Consider the following 16701-nt stretch of genomic DNA (forward strand, 5'->3'; position numbering starts at 1 on the left):
GCTTGACATATTAACTTAATCATCAAAGAAGACCCACCACACTAGATTTGTATTTACAAGTGCGTATCTCCATATTGAAAGGATTAATACTTATCACTTAATGTGATTTTTATCTCTTGAATTTAGAAAATAGATAAACTTGTGTATTCTACTTCTAATATGAAATGAAATTATGTCAAATTGGATGTGTGTATATGTGTGTCTATGATAAACCATTATATTTATCACTATCAAAGGTAGATGAGTTGTAAAACTCTTAGAGTATTGTCCCATATACTTCACAGCACTTAGTTTTGTCGCATTATGCTCTGATGTCATAATAATGAAGCAGTCAGAACATATTTGAGAATAATGAATTTTTAGAGATAAGAGATGTAACACAGTAAAGTTATGGTATTGCAGGCTCTTTCAATCCAAACAATATATAAATAGAAAGCATCATTGAGGAGCACGCTAAACTTACTTTGGGGGCTCTAAATGAGGGTTTTCATTTGGATCTTCTCTGCCAGTACCAGCAGGCCGCTGTATAGCTTCATCCTCTGTGACCAGTTCTAATTCCATTTCAAGTTTACCCTGTTAGAGATGGCAAAAACAAAAAATAGAAAAAAATATATAGTTTTAGGAAAAAAATTCCGCAAATGATATGGAACTGAGATATTAGCATCCAAAGAAAATTAAATTATTCTCCTATTAGTAGTCATGTTGTCAAAGTCTCTTTTTGTGCATGTGTATGAGCAGGTGGGTGTAAGAACTGACATATGATAAAGTATGATTACATTATAGGAGCAGTAGAAAAGGCAGATAGATGAGAAACAGAGGATATAGTGCATTTCTGAACCAGAGACTGAAGTATGTCTATGAATGACGTGGTACCAATCAGTTGAGTGGCCTCCCTCAGGATACTGTCAAGAATTTGTGTATGTGTATGTGAGCTAAATGTGGGCACAATACCTGAGTTTTATTGAGTGTCAGTAACTGTTAGGGGATGAAGTGTTTTCTGATCCTGAAGAGAGGGATTACTTTTTGAAATGCAACCCTAGTTATGTTAAGGACATTTGGAGTGATCATGAAGGCTGCTCATGTTTCCTGTTTATGAATATTACTTTTTTTTGTTTTTTGCTATTAAGGGATCACTGAACTATTTTTTACACTTGAGAAATATTGATTCATATACCAGAATGGACAACAGATATTAAATGATGATGATGATGATACATCACTGTTCCAGTACAAATGACAAAGAATAGGAAACTTACAGTTAACTGCCTGCCTTCCTTATCTTCACTGTAGCATGGCCAAAAGCCACGAATTCTTCGTTGTTCAAATAGTGAAAATGTTTTCACAGGAGGGCCTCCTGCAGATGGAATTTGTTTAAGATTGCACTGGGAGGCTTTCTTGGAAGGAGTTGGCATGGAATTGAGATTTAACTCCAACACACCTGGGAGAAAAGAAAAAAATTGAAAATTAAGAGAACTTTCATATCTTGTTGACATTGTTATCAATCTAGTTATATCAATATATAAAAAACATAAACTAAGTATAATTGATTCCACTTAAAACATCAAACTGTTCAACAGAAAATCCATGTAAAATTGATCAGCTAATTGCTAATACTAATGATTTCAATTTCAGTTAATACCATAACATTTTTTGTCCAATTAGAATTGAAGAAAACTTTTGAAATGTAGCTTAAAATTGAAAATATGTTTGAGTTAATATGAATGAAGCCATTCAGGAAGCTATCTTTTCATGACAAATTAAAATGACAAGAGTTTACAAACAACCCATGTCAAAAGAATGAAATATGTAAGTTATTCTTACAATTCAGTCCAAAATCATTTTAAATGATATGTAATTGTGTGACGAAATTCTTCAATAAATATAATTTTCATTGGCAGTAGAATTTGTGAAAAAATAGACAGCTTTGAGTTAAGCAGTGAATGGACATTATTAGAGTCCTTTCATTTATTAACAACAGTAGCTTGTGAGTGATTCAATTCTAATTTTTCTTAACCCACATGATCCTAATTGTTGTTTGTGAGTAATTTCAAAGTACATGAACATCTTGTTATGTAATTGTTGTTTGTGAGTAATTTCAAAGTACATGAACATCTTGTTATGCTTTGATAAGTGAAGAATATCAAAACCAATTGAGAAATCTCACAGGAGATAAGCCAATTATCCTGCTTATGAGATATATATATATATATATATATATATATATATATATATATATAGATAGATAGATAGATAATTCTGTTAGGTGTTAAATAACCACCCAAGGGATATTAAATATCCAAAGAACTTACTGGGTTATTTACCTATATAAATAACATTGCTATGAACTATTTCTCATAACAGATAGGTAAAGAATAAATCAGTTTATCAAAATATCAATATAAATTAGAAATGGAAACAAAATAAAATTTTATGATTAAATAATTTAATCATTAAATGATAAATTCAATTCATTTTTATTATTTCTATACAAACAAATAACAAATCTAGTTACAGCTGTTTCCACATCATTAAATAACAGGTTCTGTTTTTCAAAAATTAAAAATACAGTTTTAAATTTAATGAGGTTTCATCAGACAGACAGCATGTGGTGAATAAATTGTCATCTGATGCAAAAATGAAAATAACACTGACATATCAAAATTACATCAAAATATCTTGAAATACTAAAGAGTAAATTCATTCAATAAAATCATCATCGGCTTCAACCATGACCTCCAGACAACTTCGGAATCTCTCACAACTCTTGGTTTCCTTGTTTAAGTTGGAGAATGCTGCCATAATCCTTGCCTTCACTTCATCTTTGGAGTTTTGTTGGTCTCTCACTCAACACATAATAATCAAGTGGGTTGCAGTGTGGGGCGTTAGGTGGTCAGATGTCAGGGGTGATGTGGTTGCAGAAATTGTCTGATAGCCATGACTGGGTTCTCCTGCTTGTGTGGCATGGTGCAGAATTCTGCTGCCAGACATAGGGTCTTCCAACAGCCATCCTGTTGACCCAGGGCAGCACTACCTCCTCCAACCACTTGATGTAAGCCTCCGTGTTGAGTCTGAGGCCATGAGGGAAGATGAATGGGGCATAACGTCACCATCACTAGTGATTACTCCAAACACCATGATGTTGACTGGATGTTTGATTTTTATCTCAGCACATATTTTGGGGACATATCAAGCCAACGGTTGTTCTGTATGTTCACCATCTGATCTTGCTTTGGTTTTTCTCAAATGAGAAAAATTTCTGCCATGTTTGGTTGGAGAGGATGCTTGAGTTTGTTCAAAAGCTTTGTAGTGTGGTCTTTCCTCTTGTCTTTGATGGCTTGGGATAAAAATTGGCCTTTTTTCATCTTGTATGAAGAATATCAAATGTCTTCATGCACTACCTGCCTGATAAGTAAATCAGACACTCCCATGTCCCTGGCAATGGACCTGGATCTCACCAACAAATTCAGGAGTTCTTTTCTTATCAGAACAATCAGAATGAGTTTTCTGAGCTGCTGTACCTTCGTAATCACCATTAGACTCATCCAACTCATTTCGAATCCTCTGCACTATCCTCAGATTGACACCCAGACACTCATAAATGTTCATATTGGAGCTTCCGGTGTGAATGCCAAGCGGTACAGCATGTTGTTCCCAAATTTCTGGCAGAGTGAATTGCATCATGGGTTGTTTTTCTCACAGACAGTGCACAACTTACCCTACTATACTGCGTAGTCAACAAAATCAAAAACAATGCACGTGTGAAATTAAAAACATAAAATGGCAACAATTTACCCATCGTACCCTGTATGCATATATATGTGTATGTGTATATATATATATATATATATATATATATATATATATATATATATAAATAAATCTGAGAAAGTTAGGGGATGTGAATCCAACCCACTAAAGGATAATATCTATCCAATATACTGCTGGAAGAATACCCAATTATTACACTCACTAGTGTTTTTATTGTCCTTTTAGTAAACAAATAAACAAGTAAACTGACATAATACAATGTCTGCAAGTTGATGAATACCACCTATTCCCCTCCATTTTCTTATTGACATATATATATATATATATATATATATATATATATATATATATATGATGTTAAAACAATGCTATTTTAAAGCATTTTTAAGAATAACAGCTGAGAATTTACTATTGGTGTGACTATGCACACAGTCTTATCTACCAGCTGCAAAAAACCACAACAAAAGAGAAAGAATACATATATTATGAAACATAAGAGTTGGTCAGTTTTCTCTGTCGCTATGTTGGCAAGATGACATGTCTTGTGAAAACATGAACAATCCATGGGAAAGAATGAACATATGATAATGATGATGAATCAAGAATAAAAACTGTAACGAGTAATAGCTTATATTTAATCAGTTATAAGCATTCTACCATGTTTGGTAGATGCTAATAATGAATAGACTCTGCTATTGTATGGAGGGCTGTGTAACAGGAAGTTGTAGTAGTTAGATGTTACTCAACACCTGAAATATATGATGCATACACCACTGATAATATCAATAGAGATTAGTGTAAAATGGTTTAATAACTACTTCCAAATATATGAAACAAATAAGTACACTAAAAAGCTTTATAACATGATAAATACAAAAGGAAACAAAAGTTATACCTAAAAAGTCATCTGAAGAGAATGTATCATTGTCCCAAATTTGTAGCATAAAATTGGGTGCAATGTTTAATTCAGTTTCATCCAAACTCCAAAAATGTTCCTAAAAGAAGAATGATTATTAAAACATATATTATTGTGAATACACAGAAAAGAAGAATCAAATTTGTGATGTGTATAGTCATTCTCAACAAATTCCAGCAGACATGGATGTCAATATGCTTTGCATTGTTGGTTTTCATCTTTAAAGAACAACTTCTCTCTTTAGATGATGTATGTTGACAACATACATGCTTCAGTGACATAGAGGATTTTAAGACACCAGTGTTTCAGCATGATTGTGCCTCCTCAATCAGAGGTACTACCCAGAACTCTGAAACTAAGCAAGAACAGTTTTACTTATTCAAAGAACAACAGAAAGTCAAACAGCAAAACACATATTTGCATCCAAGTCTGTTGGAACGCTTAAGAATGGATATATACAAAATTAAAAAGGAAGTATTTCTCGTATATTAAATGTGATTTTAACTGTGTAGAACAAAGACTATAAAATGGTAATGGTAATAATTCTCAAAGATATAAATGTATTCTAGTAGGAGAAAACAAATGAAATTTTAAAGAAAATGTTCAGGACAAATTGACTCTCTCTCACTACACTATCAATGATGTTTATACTCATTTGCAGTAATAGAAAGTAATAAACTGAGTAGAATTAATTAACTGTGCAATTACAGGTGAAAGAAAATGACCCAGCATTAGAGGTCTCTGTAACTGCTTGGTACAGATGAACATGCAGTGTAGGTTATAAAAGAATTTCATTGGAGACCAGCAAACATCAGATGTAATAGACGACAGAAAGGATACCAGAATGACAAAGATGAATCAATAGAACTACTGAATAAATCAGTGATAGTGATGGTCATGTAAATAAATACCTTCTTTTTGACAACCATATTCTGTTCAGCTGGTAAGTAATCAAATGGGAACACAAACCTCCAGTTAAAGTTACCTTCACCATTCAGAGACCTAAACAGAAGATAGAAAGTTTTTCAAAAAAGAAGTCTTTAATATACAGATATAATCCTAAAAGGGCTTAAATAACAAAATTATAAAAAAGTAAAAAATGTATATTTGCTCACTGAAAATAAACTTACCACATTGATATTTTCATGCAAAATTTATCATATTTGTAATGTTAAATGTTTTATGATTTTAGTTTACTCTTACAAAAAAAAAAAAAAAAAAAAAAAAAAAACTGTTTCTAAGTTTCTTACATTTACTTTAACTGCAACTGACCAACCAGCCAACCAAATTAGCTTAGCTTCATTGAAAATTTTATGATCAAATGGTAAACATTTTCCTCATAATGATCCATTCTCTACTTGTTTTTATTCTAGAAATATTGACCACATAGGCACAATTTATAACTCACTGCTTCTCTAATACCCTCATATATTATATTACATCAAATATTTCTTGGATAAATTTTGAATGTTTTATTTTTTATTTCTGATGAAATAGGTTGAAACGATCAAAAATAGTTTCTATATATCTCATGACAGCAAGGCCAAGTCTCAAGTATGAATAGTTACTTCATTTAACACCTTAGAAGCTATTATGTCCTCACATAAAATTATAGTAAGAGTCCTATCATCATCACCATCATCTTCCTCATAGTCAATAAATAAAAGATGCTTAAATTTCGTCTACATAAGAAAATTTTAACAACACTTAAAAGCAAAGTCCCAACAATATGTAACTCTCCTCAAATATAATATTTAGAATACTCGTAGATTATTACAGGCAAAAAGTCAATTCACTTAAAGGTGGATTGATATGATATTTGAAGTGAGAACTTGGACAAGACTAAATACTAAAAGTATTTTATATAGTATTCTATCAATTCAACCAGCCTAGATACTTTAGAGTATTAAGACCAAATAACTACCTGTAATGTACATCTGTTTCTTGCTTCTCGTTAATACCATCCATCCATCCAACAACATAGATATCACTCATCTTTTCACCAGTGATTGATTCTTCATCAAGTACAACATCAACAGTATTCCAGATGATGCAACGCAATTTATACCTAGCAACAGAACAGAAACCACAGTTAAAATAATCTTTGTTGCAGCTACAATTAAATCAGTAAACTCAACATTAGTAATGTATAAATAATCTTAATTAATAATTTCATCTAATCAAGCATGGAATTATATGTTTTCAATATGTAAAATGTTTAACAGTAACTTTGACACAAAGAACTAATGTTTTATGAGACAAGTTAATAGAAAGAAAGAAGAAAAAAAACAAAACAAATGCTAGATATGGAATTAAATTTCCTTCGATTTTTAGAAATTCATATATTTTTCTATTTAACAAAACCATTTAAACCAACTCTATTAATAAAACATTCATCAGTTTCAATATCAAATTCTATTCACAAACTATTCGTAATGACTGTATTTGCTTTCCTTTAGTTAAGTTGTTTACTTTAAAACTAAATTCTAGCTTAGTTCCACATTTCTTGGTAACGTCAAGACAATTACAAATGACATTAATTACTTCCTGAAAATAGTCCATAATTTGGAAATGTCTGTTTAAGTGACTTTGTATAAGTAGCATAGAAATTTGGATGTGATAACTTACTTGAGGGGCTTTCGTGATGCAATATTGAAAGGATCTCCAGGAGGACCCAAGCTTTCAGGAAACAAATCCACCCACATTTGAAGTTGCCCCTGAAGAAACAAATACATTCAGTTAGTCCACAAATATACTGTCAAAAATCAAACTGGAAAAAATAACATGAAGATAAAATTAATTATAATTCCATGTAATTTTGTTCGTTAGGCTGATGCTTTATATAAATTGAGAGTATTATACACTAATTTATTTAGACTAGTGTTCTCATAATTAGTCGTCCTTGTCATAATATTTTAGCTTCTGGCATCCTTCAGCCTTCACTGGGTATCACTTGTATTTAGTAACACTCTTGGAACCTTTTATTAAAACCACAGAGTAGATTGTTCTTATTTTGTTGTTAATGTCCAGGTTACCCTCACATTAGGTATTGGTTACTTGTGATGCTTCATACTCAGTCTGCTTATACACCGACCCAGAATTGAACTCATATCCCCAGGTAAACTACTGTACTTAACACTTAATCACCAACATCTATACAAATTATTGCTAATGTCCTTATTTCAGAAAGTTAGACTGAAAATAAATCAAGTATAGTATCATAAAATAAACCAGACTAAACATAAAAATTTAAGGCTTATAACAAATAATATAATTTTGAGATTAACTCTGAAAACTACAATTATTAATTAAAAAAAACTAACCTGTTCAATACCAGGTTGTAGTGGGTTATATAAAGATCTGGTTTCAATGTGTTCCTTTATTAGAGGAAATTTGTTCAGGACATGCAATGCTAAACGTTCCTGTGCCGGACCCAAGTTATCATCTGTAATTACAGCGGGCTCTGAAAGTAAATAAATTAAAAAAAATAAAATAAAAACATTTCATTTAAATACAATACGAGGCCTTAATTTATGCCCTTAAATTATGTGGACACTAACAGAACCTATAAGAACAGACCATGCTAATGAGGAAGCTTTTCATGATCACTCAACCCAAACTACTGGAAACGGCAACCAAATCTTCCTCAAATCACCCCCAATTATTTTTAAGAAGAAATGGAAGGGCAATAAAATTCAAGATATATAAAAATAAACAGGATGATTATGGCTGAAATGCCTTTGGTCATAGGTCTTCTTAATCCTGGATGAATGATAACAACAAGAAGAGAGTGGATAAGCCAAAAATGCTGTATTGCCTTTTCCTTTCATATAATAAACCACTGCATGCCAAAGTGTGGTCCTCAACTAGATGAAAGCTTAGTATATATATATATATATATATATATATATATATATATATATATATATATATAGTTGAAACTTACTTGCAAATGGACAAGTTGTGTTCGATGATATAATAATACAAATGATATATGAGCATATGCATGTATACATACATACATATATGTAAATACCTACATCTACATGTATATATAAATGCATATCTGGGTACAGGACGTCAGAAAAATGAATGGGAACATAAAGCACAAAAACGGACTTTGTTTACAGACAACAGAACGAACACATAAGAAAACAGACGAGCCACTTATGGCCCTACGGCCTTTTATTGTTGTTTTCACTGTCTAATTTTTCCTGTCTTGGTTTGTGTTTGCTACCTTGGAATCCTCTGTTTAGTGGGTTAATCCACTACTCAGGAAGAGCTAGTCTAAGAGCGCATTCTGCCTCATCTTCGAAACGCCTAGTTTAGAATAGAGGCAGCTGATGAAGGAAAAATTCCATAAGTGGCTCGTCTGTTTTCCTATGTGTTCGTTCTGTTGTCTGTAAACAAAGTCCATTTTTGTGCTTTATGTTCCCGTTCATTTTTCTGACGTCCTGTATCAGGATATGCATCTATATATACATGTAGATGTAGGTATGTACATATATGTATGTATACATGCATATGCTCATACATCATTTGTATTATTATTTTTATTATATATATATATATATATATATATATATATATATATACCAAAACAGACACCGAAGTCTGGTGCAGTCTTCTGCCTGGCCAGCTCCTGTCAAATTGTCCAACCCATGCCAGCATGGAAGATGGATGTTAAACGATGATGATAATACACACACATACACAATATAACAGAAGACACAAAAAGAAACATCCTGAATGTATGAGGCCAAACCTCTCTCAATCCTAAGTAGGTGCAACTGCATCTTAAGCCTGAGAGAGGCATGATCCCCTACATCCATGGTATATTGCAGTGGTTCCCATTTCTTTAATTCAAATGAATTTTCCCACAGACCCCTTTTAAGATGCCTATCCTTATGTGTGTGTGTGTGTGTGTGTGTATATATATATATACATAAATATATATATATATATATACATATATATATATATATGAAATTTTGAATTTCGTTCATGGATCCCTAGTACTACCTTTGCAGACCACCAGGTGTCTGAGGACCCCAGGTTGGGAACCACTGGTATATTGTGTCACATATGAAGCTGTTTGGTAATTTGCATATCAGAAAAGTGTATGCGTGTGTGTACACACACACACCTATGAAATGTACTGAATTTGCTTGGAAAACAATCTATATGGCGTAAGTTTCCCCAATTAAGTCTAACAGTGGTTACATAGTATTTGCTCAAATAAATAACTCACTCTCATAGAAAAAATACAAAACAGTTTAACATCAATGTTAGTATGCAAAGGGAAAAATTAATTTCCAGAAAGCAAAAGTTATTCATCAATGATAAAAATACTAATGTCACAACTAATAGCAATAAATCTATTTATCATGTTGATATGAACTTCTGTTTACTGCTGAATGCCAACACCAGAATCACAGCAACAGCCTCATTATTAAAACTGAGTTTGATAATAGATGTATTTCATGGGAAATTTAGGTATAAAAAAAATTAAAGCATTTATGTTAACTTTTTAATTTATAAACTGAAAGCTCTGGTGAGGTTAGCTAGCCTCCAGGGTAAACGTTTTGCTTAAAATACAAAAAAGAAAATTATGTATCAAATACCTTTGTTTTAGGGCAAGCAGATACTATAAGGTTTAAGACAACGTTTCGATGTCTTTTATTTTGAGTTTAAACTTTACTAACATTAAGTTTTACATTAAAAAATTCCTTTAATGAGTTCAACCTGCTAGATCTATCTCTTAAAAAAAATAATATTAATCATCTTAATATATCATAGTTGAATCAATTATTCATGAATTAAGTCTTCAAGACTTTTTAAAGAAATTAAATCATGCTGGTTTCATTATATGAATAGATTAATCTGACTGCAATTTATCAGACATTTAAATAATCAATGCTGCTATTCATGGATCTTCTGTGATAAACAGAAGATCAATATGAAAGATACTGAATAAAAATCTTTCGTTTGAATGTTAGTTAAATTATGTATGGTCTCACACACTTAGACCATGTTTAAAGAAACAATGCATATTATATATGCTTATGTCTATAGTGCTATAACTTAACTCTGATTCCTACAGTGCTAAGCAAATTAGCAAAATATCTTATAAGACAGGATATTAATTTTGTGAGTAATCTTCTCAATGTTCCAAAAACTATTCTCAAAAACTGAGGCAGCAATAATGAAGCATCCTACCTATAAGTATATTTAAGTACTTGGAATAGCATTGAACAAAAGGACTTACGAGATCCTGTTAAATATATTATACTCCAAGTCATACTGTCACTATAGTTTGCCATGATAATGATGTATTTGATACATCAGCATTCAAAGACATCATCAATAGAATTAAGTGATATAATGTACATTACAAGTATCACATTAGCTTTCTTCAGACAAAGATTTAGTTACAGAGATAGGTTACTTTCAGTTTCTGTTGGGACAAAGTGGGTAAGAGACATCTCTCTCTCTCTCTCTCTCTCTCGGGGGTAAGGTAAGAGCTCTATTGCAAATACGTTACATAAAGATCACTGAAATTTTGTTCCAGTTCAAAGTTGTGATATCCAGCAAATTAGGTACACAACACTGAATTTCACTTTCCCAGTCTATTCAGTCTAGTACATATTGTATTAGAATAGAAAAGAAAAGGTCAAATTGATCTAGACAGAATTCTGTTGCTAGCAAGCTTCCATTTTGGTATACTAACTTAACCTCTGCATCAAGTCATTTAAAAAGACATATTTTTATAGATGACTGAGAATAAGAGAAGCAGAAATACGTACCAAAATCAGTCAAATTATAAACTACATTGCCGACTTTCACAGAGTTACTGCCATAAAACATTGGTACACCAAGAACGTTGCGTTCACAGTAAGAAGTTAGCAGCTCTTTAGGAGTAACACTATCTCTCCATTTGTTCACACCAGAACTAGAAAATAAAAAAATTAAAAAATAAACAATCAGAAAATTAACTTTATTCAAGAAATAATAGCAACAGTGTTTTAAAAATACATTGTTTATCCCATACTACAGTAAAACAATATTTTATACATGTGTGTGTATCAAAACCTATGAATCAACAGAATGGAAAGGAAGATATATATATATATACATACATACATACAAAGGTTGGACAAAATAGTGGAAACACCTTAAAATTTCAAACAAATTTATTTTAATATGGGGTAGGATTGCCTTTGGCAGTAATTAAAACTAGAATTCTACAAAGTATGGACTCCTACAAAGTTTGAATTGTTTCCAAAGAAAGTTTTGTTCATTTTTCAGCTAAAACAGTCTCCAGTTCTTGTAGTGATGATGGTGAAGGATACTGACTCCTTACTTGTCTTTCAAAAATGCACCATAAATGTTCAATAATATTGAAATTTGGGAACTGTGGTTGCCAGATAAGATGTTCAACTTCACTAGAATGCTCCTTGTGCCATTTCAGTAAAGAGTGGGAGCACTGGACTGCAATTAAAGGTGGATAAGAAATAACTCTTGTTACGAAACCTGTTTTTAGCCTACATACATGCATGAATGTTTTACAAAATGTTGTAAAAACAATTTCAAAAGAAGGATATTTTAAAAGGTAATTAAAATCCATATTTCCATAAGTTAAGGAAATATGAATATCAGAAATAATTTAAGGATACTTACATGCAATAACTTTTTGGCAGTCCACAAGTAGCACGGAATTTTGTAAGGAATCGATTTTCAAGGTCAATTGTAGTTTCTCCAATCAAATCATCAGAACTTAGTAAATCTCGATCATAGACTCCAATGGTAAGATCTTTGTGCAGAGGAATGACAGTTTTCAATTCAAACATTCTGAAGAGAAAGAATGAAATATAATCATTGAACTGGCTAAACACTAATGCAATGTGCTGAGTGCATTGAATATATTATGGCACCTATAACAGATTCCTAGTTAATTTCATTCTGATGATTAGTATAGTCAGATCATAGAAAAATATCATTCTTATAGTATTTTGCTTTAACAATCTTGTAGACAAATTGATGATATAAAATTATTTTCATTCTCTGAATAAGAACAATCTTGCCCTTAAATTTCAAAACCATAAATTATTATCAAACTACAATATTTATTTTTTTTTTTTCAGCCAAATAAATAATATATTTAATGTCTTGCAAGAATCAAACTAGTTTATCACCATCTTTAAGATCGTCAAATCTCTGCTAAATAACTATAAAAAAAAACACCCTGTTATTACACTGCAAAATCCTTAGGAAGCTCTCTAAAATACCATATGATCTGGCCTTCAATTGAGACTGGTATTCTAATAGAACCAGAGAAATATTTTGTTTCATTAGTAATAAAGAGTTCTTTCATATTTATTTTATATCACATTTGTTAAACACTAGCTTTGTTAGTTACAGGTTTCCAGAGAATCAATCACTGGCTTACTTGTATTTCTGATGGATAAGAGCAACAAATGTTTATGCAATATTTTTATTTGAAAGTGCTGCTTTTTTACTGTCTTTTTTTGTTGATATCTAGCTTTCCCTGACCTACTACACAAGATACACTTCTGTATAGTTCCCATTTTCCAAATTTCATTCACAAGACACGGGTCAACCCAAGATGATGACATGCACAGCAAGACCAAATCTGGCAGCAAATATGACTGAAGTGAATTTATCAGCACAACCATGATGAAATCCATAAGTTACTCTAGAGTTGACTCTTCTAGGTTTTCAAAGGTACATGTCTTTTGACTATAAAACAATTCAGAGATTACTTCTCAGTAACTTTGCTGACAGACTAAGAAAGAAATCCTTTTGTACTTAGGGCAAATGACATTGTTTTGACAATTACAGACAACAGTAAAACACCTCAATGTTCAAAATGTCAGAGTGCACACACTACAGAAATTAACAGTGGATGTCTAATCCTTCTTTGATAAGGCAAATAATGATAAATAAAGAAATCTTTTTCAGTATTTGTAATCAGTATTCAGTATCTGAAAACATTTTGAAAGTTCTATAGTGTGACTAATTTTTGAAAGCCACTTTCAAATGTTAGCTGAAAGCCACTGACTCAAAATGCAAATAAATATATCTGTAATTTCAGCTGTAAATGATTTATCTAAATGAAAGAATTTGCTTGTTTATTAAAATAATCATTAACAAAAGTTTATTATATTTGTTTTTCAAAACTTCATAACACTAACTTGAAAGAATACTTAACTAAAGGAAGATGAAAGAATTCATAAACCACTTTTAATAACATGTTTCAAAATAAGAAAAATATTAAAAAAAAATTTTTTTTATGATTCAATCACTAAAAAAGTTTAAACAAATCACAAAATTGTTTTAGTATTTGAATCCGTTTTTCAATATTTTAATTTTAAAATAGTTTATTTGATATAACATAAATATACTATAGAAGGCCCAGAAAACTGCAATATTTGTCTCAAGAAAACATTTTGTGTATATATATATATATATATATATATAATGTTAAAAAGCACAGACACATATATCAGTAGCAGACAGTGAAATATTTGAATTTAGTTTTTATTATAAAATTAGCATAAATTTTAGAAAAATATTTCCCAAATCTAAGTTAATGATATATCTCTTTATTTGATAAATACAAATTATGACCCATCTTTGCAAATAGTTTTGATCATAAGCTTTCTAACTTTCAACCATAAATTACAAAGGAGACCAAAAATTAGCTTTGAATAAACATTTACTTTCATAGATTATAAAAATACTTACTTGCCAAAACAAGGGTTAATAGTGTTTGGTATGTATTCTGATTTGCTGTCAACTTTGTGCTTCCCAAGTTTTATCTTGACATAAGGATCAGCCTGAAGAAGACAATATTTGTACTTCAAACCTACTACTCTGTCAATTTTAAACAAATTATATTAAAGTAGTGACCATTATTCAAAGAAAATCAAAAAAAAAAAAAAATTGTTATACTTGTAAGATTGCTTCAAGAATTACTCCTCACCAAAAAAACAACTGTTTTATATTTGTTTCATAAAATTACTTAGAGTTCATGAGACATTTTAATCATTACTAAAATACAGAGCTGTCACCTTTATTTCTGTTGTTTGGAAATCAAATGAAAGAGACACACTCTGGAAAGTTGATATCTAAAATAAAGTCTGTAGTTTACAAAAGTAAAGTAATTTATTTAGAAAACAGTTTTATCAAATGTATTTTTCCATTCTGAAATAAAACAAGAACTTACCAATCCACTGGGGTCATTTGGTTGTAAATCTATACCCTTAACGACATAGACCCTTACAATACACATATGTGGATCACTGGGTGGAAGCCCTTGAATCACTTTGTCAGGCATTGGTTCTGAAGGGTCTGCTGGTAATGGATACACTTTGAATGAACACTAAGGAAAAAAGTGAAAGATAAGGTAAAAGAAATAACAGAACTATATTAGAGTGACAAAGGAGACAGAACTGGAACACTTTTACTCATGATTCTTTAGTTGTAGGCCCACCACCCACACCGTATACAGCCAAATAGATACTTGATGTATATCAAAACATAAATAAATGGCAACTAAGAGCTCAATTAATAACATGTTAAACTCTGACAGGCTATTATATTGTTATAATTGTGGGACCAGCTTGCATGTACATAATCAGCTAAAATGATCTTTAAGAGCAACATATCTAGAATAAAAGCAGATAAGCACAAATTTCACAATTTCACATAAAACTCATATTCTGTTTGTTCAATAGTCATTCCATTAAGATAAACACCATTAAATGTATAATTACATAATTTAAATTAAATTCAAAAACTAGAAGGCTGTAACTGAGACAAAGAGGACAACAGAAGACTAAGAAATCCCTAATTCAAATTCCATCAATGTTGACTTCGCCTTTCATCTCATTTTTGTATGGGTGGGCTTATAAAGTACTAGGCCAGAGCAGTGGATTGGTGAAAGTGTTAGAGTATTGGATGAGAAGCCTTACAATATTTGTTTGACTCTGAGTTCTGAGTTCAAATTCCACCAATCATCTGTATAGTTGGAAGTAGGGTGTTTGGAATTTGGACATGGAGATAAACCTTCAATGTTATATGGAATGACTTGTATTAATGTAAAAATAGACAGAGAAAAGAAATTATCTTAGAAATGAAGTTCCAATATTATTATGAATAAGACTAACTGAATTTCTTTTCATTTCTGTATATGCATTCTAGTAACTTGTATTATTACATTTCTTACAACTTGACTTCATTAACTGTCAATGAATAATTAATAATTACCTTCAGTTCACCAATAGTATTGGATTCAGCATCTTCAGTGTCCTTTCCTCGAAGCATTGTGAATGAATGGCAGAAATCTGAGAACGCTGCAAAGTTTTCACAATTTTCAAGTTCATCATTATAAACCTGGGAAAAGAGATTAAATTCTTAATCATCAGTAATATTCAACTTGTCACCACGTGTTCAAATGTTACAATCTCTAAGGGAAATAACTACATTTTGATCCCAAAAGTTATTTGAATCTATAGCTATAATAGTCAGACATGCTGACAGTAAAATAGTAAGAGAGAGTGACAGAGAAGTAGCATGTTAATGGTGGAGGGGGTTGTGGAGGTGGCAACAGCCAGAGAGAAGACAAAATAGAAACAACAAAGTTACACTGGATATTTATTATATTATTACTAACACTGTAAGTTACCTAAACCTAATTTTTAAACAACCTCAACAACCTGGAGCACTGCCTTGAAGGGTTTTAGTTGAATGAATTGACCCCAGGACATTTTTTTAAAGTCTAGTACTTATTCTATCGGTGAACTGCCAAGTTACAGAGACATAAACACATCAACACCGACTGTCAAGTGGGGATGGGGGTACAAACACAGACATGCACATATTATTATATATATATATATATATATATATATATATATACATAAATATATATATATGTATACAACAGGCTTCTTTCAATTTCCGTCTACCAAATCCACTTAACAAAGCTTTGG

The 16701-nt window shown here is 31.3% G+C and overlaps 1 protein-coding gene across 8 annotated transcripts in view; it reads right to left on the minus strand.

Annotated features, from left to right (window-relative positions):
• The window catches only part of LOC106876851 (myoferlin), a 198796-nt gene that overhangs the window by 4086 nt on the left and 178009 nt on the right, over nucleotides 1-16701 (minus strand). For all 8 annotated transcript variants that reach the window (XR_016240821.1, XM_089348070.1, XM_089348069.1 and 5 more), the window contains 12 exons: nucleotides 15977-16102; nucleotides 14934-15089; nucleotides 14453-14544; nucleotides 12365-12535; nucleotides 11491-11636; nucleotides 8008-8147; nucleotides 7313-7401; nucleotides 6609-6752; nucleotides 5596-5686; nucleotides 4664-4763; nucleotides 1257-1438; nucleotides 464-573 (listed from right to left, as the gene is read on the minus strand). Coding sequence is in view for 7 of the 8 variants with exons in the window: in XM_089348070.1 (XP_089204196.1) it covers nucleotides 464-573; nucleotides 1257-1438; nucleotides 4664-4763; nucleotides 5596-5686; nucleotides 6609-6752; nucleotides 7313-7401; nucleotides 8008-8147; nucleotides 11491-11636; nucleotides 12365-12535; nucleotides 14453-14544; nucleotides 14934-15089; nucleotides 15977-16102 (1547 nt within the window). In the remaining variant the exon portion in view is untranslated. The remainder of the gene's footprint in view (nucleotides 1-463; nucleotides 574-1256; nucleotides 1439-4663; nucleotides 4764-5595; nucleotides 5687-6608; nucleotides 6753-7312; nucleotides 7402-8007; nucleotides 8148-11490; nucleotides 11637-12364; nucleotides 12536-14452; nucleotides 14545-14933; nucleotides 15090-15976; nucleotides 16103-16701) is intronic.

The sequence above is a fragment of the Octopus bimaculoides genome, chromosome 2, assembly GCF_046866305.1.
Source record: "Octopus bimaculoides isolate indiv1 chromosome 2, ASM4686630v1, whole genome shotgun sequence".
Taxonomy (NCBI): domain Eukaryota; kingdom Metazoa; phylum Mollusca; class Cephalopoda; order Octopoda; family Octopodidae; genus Octopus; species Octopus bimaculoides.